Source organism: Neodiprion virginianus, chromosome 4 (genome assembly GCF_021901495.1).
Source record: "Neodiprion virginianus isolate iyNeoVirg1 chromosome 4, iyNeoVirg1.1, whole genome shotgun sequence".
Classification (NCBI taxonomy): domain Eukaryota; kingdom Metazoa; phylum Arthropoda; class Insecta; order Hymenoptera; family Diprionidae; genus Neodiprion; species Neodiprion virginianus.
The window spans coordinates 17,391,751-17,403,610 of NC_060880.1; the positions used below are offsets into that span (position 1 = coordinate 17,391,751).

The 11,860-nt window shown below is 36.2% G+C and overlaps 1 protein-coding gene across 1 annotated transcript in view; it reads right to left on the reverse strand.

The window, feature by feature from the left end:
- Positions 1-11,860, reverse strand: part of LOC124304132 (adipokinetic hormone/corazonin-related peptide receptor variant I-like) — a 36,357-nt gene extending 24,497 nt beyond the window's left edge. Inside the window, exons 1-2 of the mRNA XM_046762186.1 lie at positions 11,619-11,860; positions 7,040-7,313 (exon numbers count right to left, since the gene is read on the reverse strand). Coding sequence (XP_046618142.1) covers positions 7,040-7,313; positions 11,619-11,632 — 288 coding nt within the window. The 5' untranslated portion in view covers positions 11,633-11,860. The remainder of the gene's footprint in view (positions 1-7,039; positions 7,314-11,618) is intronic.

An 11,860-nucleotide genomic window follows, 5' to 3' on the forward strand; every position in this document is an offset into this window, starting at 1 on the left:
TCTTTCTTGTGTCCAACTTTGACCTCGGATTTTTTCAGATATCCTGATACGTCCTTCTAAGATTGAGCCAATTTGTAAATATTTACAATATTTCCAAAATCAAAAAAAAAAAAAAAACGAAGCTGGAATTCTGCCACGTACTAGTCGATTGTTCTAGACCACGCTAAAAGCGGATGCAAAAACTCTAATGATAGAGTCATGCTGCTGCGTAAATTCGTATAAATTCAACTTAGCATGCGCCGTAAGAATAGTTTTTGGAACATCAGTATTGTTACGGAGTAATCGAAATAAACATTTAGTTAAAACGAGAAAAAAAAAAATTTTATTCAAGTTAACGCTAGTAAAAAGAAATAAATGTCAAGTTAAGAACAAGAAAGAAAAATATTTCTGCTGTTGTATCTATGTATAGAGATTTGAGCTGATTTACGTAGAAAGTATTGAGACAGAAGCAACTCACTCCCTTCTATTTGTTTAATAATTTATCAAGATTATTGACAATTTATAATGAACTATGTTTTATTTTGAATTGCTTCTACTCGACGCGGCCTGGGTCAAGTGCTGTCGAGGCTCAGACAATTTTATTACATTATGTTGGGCGCCAGTTAATCATCAAAATTAACGAAAAATGACAAATAACAATAAATAGTTTTATTCATAGGATTATCCTATATTCCTGTTACAGTATTTAAGAATAACGGATCAATTGTTGTCGGTCAAAAGTTTCCTAAATCAGCCACTGAAGTTCGGCGCTGCAATCGCATGGAAATTATACGAGCGGTGTTAGCGTGCCGATTTTGAGAATCGTCAGTCGAGATTCAGACATCGCAGATAGACGAGAAGTGCTCGGGACAGTCAAGTTGATATTAGTTTCCAAGCAAAATCGGTAGGAGGGGAAATCCAATAATTTGAAGTTGAATACGAGTAGCCGTACATGCATATTAGAGACGCCCGGTTCTCTGCGGCGTGGACAATGAGGTGTATGAGCAGATTGCGCGTATCGAATTGATCATTATCCCGGATTGTTAGCGTTGCAAGGAATAAGCGTAGGTACGTGTTAGAGACTCCTGGATCCCTGCGGCGTGGGCATCGAGGTGATAATGTGACCACGTATGGATCCCGGTGTTGACTATGAGAATTTGCCCGTACCGAATCCATCATTGTTCTGGATTTTTCGTTGCAACAAATCGAAACTTAATATTAAATATAGCGCTACTCGCCAAAAGACAAAACATAATAAGATTTTATAAATAATTAAGACGCTAATCGCGAAGAAATACAAAATCCAGAAATAATAACTAACTAAAGCGCCGATCGCGAAGAAATCAAAATCCAAATTTATCGATAAGACCGTTGCGCTAATCGCAACAGCAAAAAGAAAAAAATTAATGTTTAACGCGCTAATTGTGTGGTAATCAAGAACAACTGCAATAAAAACAAAGAAGAAAAGAAATGTTAACCAGCTAGCTGAGTCGAAATGTAAGTACAAATGTTAACTTAATTCTCTTAACTTGACGTAACTAAACGCAACGTGTCCGAAATCTCTATCTTTATCAGGAACACCACTAACTTGTAGCTTAACGTCATGCTCGCACACAACGAATGTGCGACGTAACTCGAGAGGTGACACTTTCGAAACAAGCCAACGCGATTAGACCTCGTGCCGCAGAATTCGGCTGCACGCAATTAACGAAATAAATGACTCGACTCAAAACAGTGACTCTACTCGAAACTTGTGAGAAAACAAAATTGACTCTCCGCGTTATTGCAAGACTCAGGCTGCGACTACCAAGCAGGAAGATCGGGAAACGAATTTCGAGCACTTTTGTAACGCAAATTCGAAATGTCCGACCGTTAGTAAGTGTGGCAATCCTTGATCGATTTCGAAGTTAATTCGCAAGAAATTCAACGCGAGTGCTTACCACGCCAATAACTCGCCAACTCGGTTGTCCGATATGAATTAGGTTCGATTTCTCTCGGAACACTGCCAACTGTAACAACGACAAGCTCTCGAAAAACTTAAAAATTGCAAAAACAATTCTTATCCATAGATTCGCCAAGACTCAAATTATGTATTAAGAGTTCCGCTAAACGATGCTGAAACTTCAAAACATCCGCCCTTATTATACGCGAACTGACTCGCTTCGTATTGGCTCTCGGGTTGCGAAATTCTTAACTCTGGATTATCGCTGCGCCGATTTTCGATGCCGCGGAACGCTGATTGGCTGTCGGACTCGTCGCTGCTCGATGATTCGTCCGTGGTGCGGTGACGAGCCGCGATGCGGTGAGGCGCTGTCGTGCGAGAAGAGGTTAAGGTAAGTGTACCAGTTATTGATCCTATCCCAGTTATTGACCTTTTTTGGTTATATCTGTTTGATCCTTGTATCTAAAATTACTGAAAAGTAAATTTTTGGCGTCTAACCTTCTAGCAATTGGTTTTAATAATCGAAAAATTCACAATTTTTAACGCTAATTTATTAGCTGGAAAATAAACGGGTCAATAATAGTAGGATCTAAACGCGTCAATAACTGGTATATTTACCTCACGACTCGCTGGCCAACAACGGTAATCTTGTCTATCGCTCTGCCTTGGCGTTTCCTCCGTAACCTCGTTGATACTGCTCCCCATTCGCGATGGTAATCTCACGGAATCAAAATCAATGCAATTTTAAAAAATTAAACGTTCAACGATATCATGACGATGAAAAAAATATCTAGGCGGGATCTTAGGAAACAGTTATTTAACGAATGGGTTATCGTAGAACGATGTCAGGAACATGATAGTATAGTTTTTACGGTTTCAAAACAATTTGATATGAAGAAAATCGGCATTTATTAGTACTTTTTGATGATTTTGGTACTTGCTTTCTTTTTCTATTCATTCTCAGGGAAAACATTAGAGCTTACTCAATACGAGGCTGTCGATTGATTTTCAGTTCACTAACCCCCTTTAAAACAGTCTAAAAGTGAATTGATTTAAATTTAGGACCTATTCGATTCTCCGAAGTATTTTGTTTATAAATTTTACTTCGTATCCAATAACATGCATCTCACTTTGCAGACAGGTGAATCCAGATATAATGAAATGAAAAAATTACATTTTCCCCTGCATCGTTTTTTTTTTTTTTATTCCTTGCTTGCCTTCGCTGCACCCAGCTGGCGTACTTTAGCATCGATCACGCAAGGCATTCGTGCCACCCTCGGTTTTCTCGCGAGCTTTCGGACCAGCCGTGACGTCAAATCGTAAAGGGGTGTCAAGTCTATTACTGAACAATTTCAATTCGCACTCCAACCCGCAAATGAAGTGGAAACATTTTTTACAACAATCATAAACCAACGACGCAACGTGAGCTTATACATAATTGCAAGCTTCATAAATATGCACGAGCACGAAACCATCCAGCTGCATAAATTTCCCGCTGCATAATCGCGGTAAGCATTATTTCATCCTTTCCCAAGTTCTCGGAAACTGCCTTTATCAAATCGGCACTTCTGCAACTCTTGCAATCCCCCCAAGCTTCAAACTTAACTTGATCGTGTTGCACGTTGCCCTGGCGACGACATCTTGAAATGCAATTTAAACATTCGCTCAACTCCTGAAAGCTTAACTCACCGGCGCATAACGCGGGCTTGCAGGTGCAATATGCGTCTAAAATTTTAACACGACCATCGTACCGTGAACTGGATAGTCAGTCGTATAAGATCATAACACATATATGTACCTTAATCTCTAAGGCCTCCTACATCCTTGACACGATACCTCGAGTTGGAATTATCCTGATCTGTTTTTTTATAGGATCAAGGACTACGCAGCTTTTCTATTTGCTTTTCACACTATAAGAGTGAGGAAACTTTTAACAGTAAAAAAAAATATCATTGTGCTGTTCAATGGAAGAGGTGTGAGTCGGATCAGGAGTCTTTTTTCATTCAGTTCTTTTACTTTTTTTCTTCTTTTATTAGACGTTTTTTTTCGTCAGATGAACTTTGTGATTCATGTTTGCTGTCACTTTTTACCGTTCACCGTTTCAAAGTTTGAAAAGAACGAAGTGTGAAAGCGAGTTTCTAAACCTACCCGGGTTTGATTTTTCCCATTTTTTTTTTTTTTTTTGAATCCCAAGAATTTCTATACGTCACGTCGCACCAACCCCGTACACATCGTAAAATATTTGGGGGACACAAAAGAAATCCGCACCGGTCGCTTCATATAGCATTCAATGCCAGTAATAGTGTTTCTCGAATAGGGTCGTATGTTGTGCGGTTCACACCTTCAATGTTCAATTGACTTCATTTATACATATATATGCGGTGTTGGATTTCGTACCGATCGAGGTGTGAATTTCTATGATGGCTGAAGGATTAACCGAGTAATCGGAGACTTTGATTACGTGCGGAGATGGTCAACATTTTAACAATATTTTCAAACTAACGTTTTTTTGAATAATGGCTCAGTGTGCCCTTTAAATAGTTGACTCTCTCGAATAATCTGTTATCATTGACTATTCCATTAATCGCACAGCACCTTGTTCTGATAAATTATAGAATCAGAGTTGAATCGGTATTTGTTTGAATAAAACGTTTTTTGTAATTAAATTACTCAAGTTGTCTCGTTTTATTTTATATTTCTCGTTGGTGAAAAAAAAGTTTGTTATTCACTTACACGTCGTTCGTTCAGAGATTAATGGAAATCAAGGTATCGTGACACTTCGTCTTTAGTACACTTGCAGTTTGCTTATTTGAATATTGGGTGGCAATTTTTTTTAATTATTTATATTTAAAGGACGAAGCGAAAATACGAATGCGGCGCGAATTAGAGTCATTCTAAGGGAGCTGGGCATAAATCGTGATTTTTCTAAATATACTATACTAAGTAAATGAGCAGAGACAATTAATCGGCGAGACAAGTAAGACAATTGCAATAACGTCTTAAATATGTTTCATAATAAAATCATACTGGTTTGTTCAGGAAATGAACGGGGCAGTATAACGGGACACATATATAATTATTGAAATGATTGTGTACGGGTGTTATAATAATTAAGGGAGTGCCTTGGTCGATTTTGACGTTGACGTATATATCTCTAAATACCGAAGTCCACGTATCTCAAAGCGATAATGGGCTTAACAAGTCCCATTCCATATGCGATTCTGAACAAAAACACTCGAATACATTTTCATTTCAGGTAGAAATAAAGAAATGGTAAGGATTATACGAAATTGCAACAGTAAATTCCTAAAATTGATGCTGTTTTTTTATTTCTGCCTCAAATAAAAATTTATCGGAGTGTTTTTATTCAGAATTGCATATAGAATAAGGCTTGTTAAGCCCATTTTCGCGCTTGAGATGCACGGACTTGGATATATGGAGATACATACGTCAACGTCAAAATCGAGCAGAGCACCTTCTTAATAAGCATCCACCGGTACCCATTAACCTCGACAAATACATCACGTCTTAATTAATCACATGCAGTCTCCATAGAACCCGGTATTTTTTTTTTTCAGTTAAATAACTCATCTAATAAACCCCGACGACACGCAATGTATTTTTCGAGATTAACGAATACCGGTCGATGCTTATTAATTATTATTTATCGAGTTTTGCGGATGGTATAATCAACAGTTTTAATTTCATGACGTTGCCGGATCGCGGCTAGAGCTTTCCCAGGATTGCCAATCAAAATGGACCCAGGTCAAATTATCTGACAGATAGTTTTACAGGGGGTGTACGATCCGCGATACGCAATGCCAATATATCACGAACAGCTCTGATTAGACGGTTCGACTGAATAATCAAGCCCTAGATATTTGTAATAAAAGGCTAATTTGTTTACGGGACAGCAGTGAGTGCGTTGGTACCATTCGATAAGCCGAGTGAAGCTAGGCGTAGACTGCAGAATATAGTAATATAATTAATTGAATTGAACGAATTGAGTTAACAATTTCCGTCATGTTACAGTATGGGGTTTAGAATATCCCAAAGCAAGAACGGATACCGTAAAAAGCACTAAAAAAACGCAGTAGGTAACGAAAAGAAAAAACTCTACGTACAAACGTGATACGATTTGCAGTCCACTTCACAAATGAACCGGATTGAATGATTAGTAGTGGAGACCTAAACCTTTGATCCTGATTATTTGTTAAAACGGCTCGCCATCTATACAAAAATCGTAATAAGTATTCGCGTACTTCTGATCCCCTTTGATCATATAAAGACTCGACTCGGCCAGAAACCGTCGGTATTGCCGGTATTGTCGGTACGATTCGCGTAATATTATTCACGGCCTTAATTTGGAAAAACATTTTTCATCTCCAGGCTTATTGACATGGAATGTTGAGCAACGGGGGTTTTGACACGACTCGATACTTTTATCTCTCGTATTGTGAAATTATAGTCGAAAATCGAGTACTTATTAAATTATTGCGAAGATATTTCGAAAAAATACATAAATTGAAAATCATTAATTTATGAACTTCCAAATGATGGGAAATCTATTATATTTGTTCGATCTTACTCTACAATTAATCATGTCACTCGCGATATAACATCTTTAACAAATTTACCTGAACAAATTTCTTCGTCTGTCGTCAATTCGATATCGCCACTTGTTAACGACGAGCCTGATCGTTGCGATGATGTGGTAAATTTGAATATTCGAGGATTCCAACAGGATAAACGAAAATTGTTTCGGTGATTTTGTAGAAACCAGTGTTCCGAATAAAATGAGCTGTCGTACAATAAAATCGAACCAATCTGATAGATTTTTGTCCCGTGTTTTGTTTCGGTTGAAGATGAAGCACCGATATTGAAGCTTTCGTTTTTAGTTTCAGTACATTTTGTTTTTACATTTGTAAAGAGATCTTCGTAGCTTACAGATTTAAATATATATACCCATATATATAGTAAATACCAAGTAAAATAGTGATATAAAATGAATAAAAAGGATCGACTCTTGGCCAATTAGCCTCCTCAAAATACCGTGCGACACAAATTTATTCATGAAAGAAAATTACAGCATTGTGAGTACAGAATTGAGCCACTTACCTCAAGCGGAATCATTAGAAAGGTAACGAGAAGGTCGGCGACTGCCAGGTGCGTTATCATTAGCGATATCCTGGACTTCCGGTGCCTTCCACGTGACAGAGTGATGAATACTGTCAAATTTCCCACCGCAGCTATCACGAATAATAGACAGTATACGATAACCACGCTAAGTGATTGTTCCGTGAATCTCAACTGTGGCGGAAAAGTAACGTCCTCTGACTCCAAGTCACGATTCTCGATCTCACTCGTTACGTTGAGTACACAACCAGAACCGCTGAAACATTGTTCATATATTGTTTATAATATGAATAATTCGATGCGAATCGAACACTTGGATTTTTTCGATTTATTTGTTTATCGAACCTAATTGCTTAGCAGCAGAGTGCCATAACTACGTCGCTATGGAAGACCTTTTTTGCGGTCATTTTCGGCAGTCGGATTGCAAAATAAAAAAAAAAACAAAAAAAAAAAAGAAACTGTTTCTCGTCGTGTGAAAAATTATTTTTTCTTGATGCTTTCTTCGAAGCCACAGAAACGAAATTACTCTAAGAAATTGAAAATTGATTCCGTATTGTAAATTTAAGTTTAAGATTTTTTGACATGAGGAGGTAAGGTTTTTTTTTCTAGTGTTTTGCAAGCTGTTTGAAAAATTTAAACTTGGCTTGACTTCACTTGAAAAAATTTAACTCATTATAAACACATCGCATTCCAGTTAAACGAGATGAAACAAAGTGAAACGAGAAAATCGTAACGAAAACAATTATTCGATAAATGGAATGTCCGATTTAATTTGATTCAATTACTAACATCACACCCCTACTGGTATTTATTTATAACTCGGCAATGACTGTGGCTGCTTTTGTAACAGGAATAAAAAGACTTCTAAAAGTTTCAGGGCCTCTTATAATTTATCCGATGAACGTAAATTTTAAAAGTGTTCAAAGTTTGAAAAGATTTGACCAACATCTCCATTAATGATTCGACTCTCGCAATTCATTCGATCGAGATGAAAGTCCTTTTTTCAGATATCGTATAAGCTGCAGACAATTTTCGTCTCTGTATACAAAGAACTCACGTATATTAATTTCAAATATTCAGCAATGCTTTTAAGCTAAATATTTCTTATTTACGTAAGCTCTGATATTTGTTGGATCTAAATTCATTTCCTAAAGGTTTTTCGCTAATTAGGGTGTAACAGAAATTTCATTAAAATGGTTCTTGTGACAGTTATATTTTATTTGCCCTGAACAGCGCTTCCGGCAGTGCTAGACATCATATTACGCTAATTTCAAGGACTCCTCTACTTTTCACTTTGTTAGTCATATTTTATTCTCTTCCTTTTTTCTCTCATATGAGTTTTCGTCGTCTTCACTTACGAATTAATATCAACTTTTTTCCAACAAATCTGAGAAATGTCAGCGCCATATTTTAACGGAATACGTACGTGTACGTGTGATTCTGATATATGATCCACTACGAGATTTATAAAATCCCTCGATCGAAATGTACTAGAAAATAGCGTCTTCGTAAGGCTGACTGAAAAATATATTTTTCCTTACAATTTCTTTACGAACGGTGAGAAACTCGTCAGTGATGGTAGAATAAATCTGCTGAACAACAAAACCTGTATCTAGTTTTTCTTGTGAATCTTTCCTTTCTCAATACCAAGTTGCAAGCGCAATCCGCTTGCCGTAAACTTTTCCCAGTACAATGAAATATCTGACGATACGTGCGTGCACTATAAATTTTGCGGAATAAAAATTTTCAATAGACTGTTAATACGTATTCGATAACCACAGCGTAATTTTTCGTTGAAGATGAAAAGAATTCGATGCGATTTGGCGAGATGTTTGATTGCTGGGTACATGAAGGGAAAGGAATTCTTACAAAGTAGACTTTGCTTGTGTCCATTCGCTTCAATTTTGAGTCAAAAAAATTATAAATGATATCGTTCGATAAATACGTTTTGTGCGCTTGTATAACTGTAATGTTCAGCAATGAAAAATATTTTTGTAACAACAAATTTTATTACTTGCTTCAATCACCGAACTCTTGCCTCAGCAAAACATGAATTAGAACAGATTAATTTGTTTTGAAACAACGATTTCATATTTTTTAAATAATACGATTGAGCTGAATTAAATTTTTAGTAATTTCAATCACACTAGGAACTCGCGCCGTGTTATCAAATGAATTGATATTCAGCACGATCGGATCGTTCAAAGACTTGAATCAATTTCATATTAAGTTGTCACAAGTATTTCGACGGACAAAGTATTTTGTTGGAATAAGTGAGAATTGTGTTCGCCGCATTTGATTATAGCATTTTCAGTTGAATCAAACGGGTATTACTTGACTCAAATAATCCTTTTTCTCCGTGAACTATGTAGTTTTCATTTTTTTCGAAACTGTTTCAAGAGTCTGAAGCTTAAATCGCGTTACTCGAATCCTTCGTTCATCTTTGATGGAAAGAATTTTGTCCAAAATCGTCGAATCTAACGATTTAAAAGGAAAAAACGGAAAGTAAGAATCTATAAGGGTTTCGCAATTGAAGAAAACATGTGGAAAAAAATGTCGGTAGAATGATTTTCAAAATATGTCATATTCTGCAGAGTTATTCGAATTGTCTTTCGAACAACAGACTATTTGAAAACCCGATTTATCCGATCCGAGAGAGATAAATAATAAATAAATAAATAAAATAAAAACCGTAATCGTCCCTATCGATTGAAGGAATGAAAAAAAATGTAATTTCTTCAATATATATGCTACTTGATCCTAATTTATTACGTGCTATATTGCTATTTACTGAAGCGCTAAATAACAGCTCAATACTGAATGTATTTTTCTTTTCTCTGCCGCAATAAAAGCGATGAAAATTTCAGCCAGACAAACATAGGTATTTCCTATCTCCTACTTATTACAGATTGTACTCTGACGTTGAAGAGTTTTTTCCCGTCTCACATGTCGCTGCTTACACTTGTAATTGAAAGTGTTTGTCTGTCATCTGGAGTGCATATTAAACCTCTGGAAATACTCTTTTTTAGCGTTTGTCAGATTCTAGTTGTATATGTGAGCTAAGAAAATTCTCCGGATGATTTGTTAGAAATTTTAGGATTGGGATGAAAACATAGAAAAATCGGAAATTATACAGAAGAGTGTCAATTCAGAATTTTGAAACGTGGAATATCTAGACAAAGTAGAGTAAAAATGTAGAAAAGTCAACGTAAAGAAAAACAAATTATAGAGTCGTCAGAATTCTGAGATCGGAAACTGATGTCACCTCATTCTTGGTGGAATTTCAACAACGTATTTCCCCAATTTACCACTAATATGTGTTTTCCTCCATTGTTGCTTTGAATTTCCATCGGAATTTCAATCGTGATGAAATTCCGGAAGCTAGTTATTCGCTCTAATACTTGCACATCACTTTTCGTACAGATTAACAATCCAAATTCTAATCTGTGAACGGTACGAAGGATTATTTTCATAAATCCTATGCACGGATAGCAGATCTATTTCTCTAATCAGGAGCTTTTTGATCCTGTCACTTAACTCACGTCCACTGATAGACGTAATTAAACAAAAAATTAGGGGACAAGTGCGACTTGAATTTATAATTCCATGCTGGAATATTATTGTTCGTGAGAAAAGTCGTTATTTTTCAGAAGTAATTAAGTAAGTTATGAGGAAAGCAGGGATGTAAAAAAGTTTGAGGTTCAGATTTCTGGAATTCTTTACGGTTTATTGATCCTCAGCAAAGTGTAATTTTTATTTGTCACAAAAGACTTCAGACTTGTCTTTTGTTCGATTTTAATCGACAGACTATCTGACTATTCGGAAAAAGTAAGCCTATCATTTGAATAGAGATAATTGGAAGTTGTTTCCTCTTGTTTGAGATAGTTAATTCCAGAAACCCGCGATATTGTTGTAAAAGCGGTGTATTCGTGCCAAAGTTATTGAAACGAAACAAACGATAAACTTGAAGTTATTTAATCGATGCTGAAAAATTATAACTAATCGTTTATTTCAATATTAGCTATAAAGTGTAAATTGTCGATCATCATTGATGTACAACCAAATGATCTGTGAAATTAAACCGCGGAGGAAAAGTTTTATATAGGCCAAGTGATATTCGTTTGGTTCAACTCAACGCGACGAATACAATATACTTACTTAATCCAACAAAATACTTTTGTTGGTTTAACAATTTTTAGTTGAATAAACGGAACATTTTTCTAGACTGAGGGATCTTGAATTGAGATAAATAAATATTCACTTAATTTAGATTAAATGACTTTTTTTCGCAGTGAACCTGCCTTATACTGAGAATTTTTTTGGACATTGAAAAAATCAAACTAAATTCTTCGATTTGGCCTCTACTATTTGATACTAGGCTAGTTTTAAGAAAAGAAAATATGATAAAAAAAGCAAAGAATTGCAAAACACAGGCGCAAACTTGTAACAAATTAAAATATCGATACTAGTAGATACGAATTTTTTCAAAGCAACAACAGCGAATGCAAATTTCTTGAATTACACACAGAGAGAGACAATCGTAAGATAAAATGAGACAAACCACTGTTCCTCCATTGAAAATTTGTTTACTCGTACTCGGTAACAATATGTGACAATATTTCACAATACTCCGGTATTTAACCACTAATATTTACACCGCGGTAGCTGCTCGGCAGGGCTTCCAAAGCTTCCTCAAATACCAAAGGTTTTTGTTACCGCAATTCCACAAACCGTTCGTTCAAACAAAACCCGCCAAAACTTTGAGAAGCTTCCTCGCCAGGCGACAAAGAGCGGCTCTTTAGC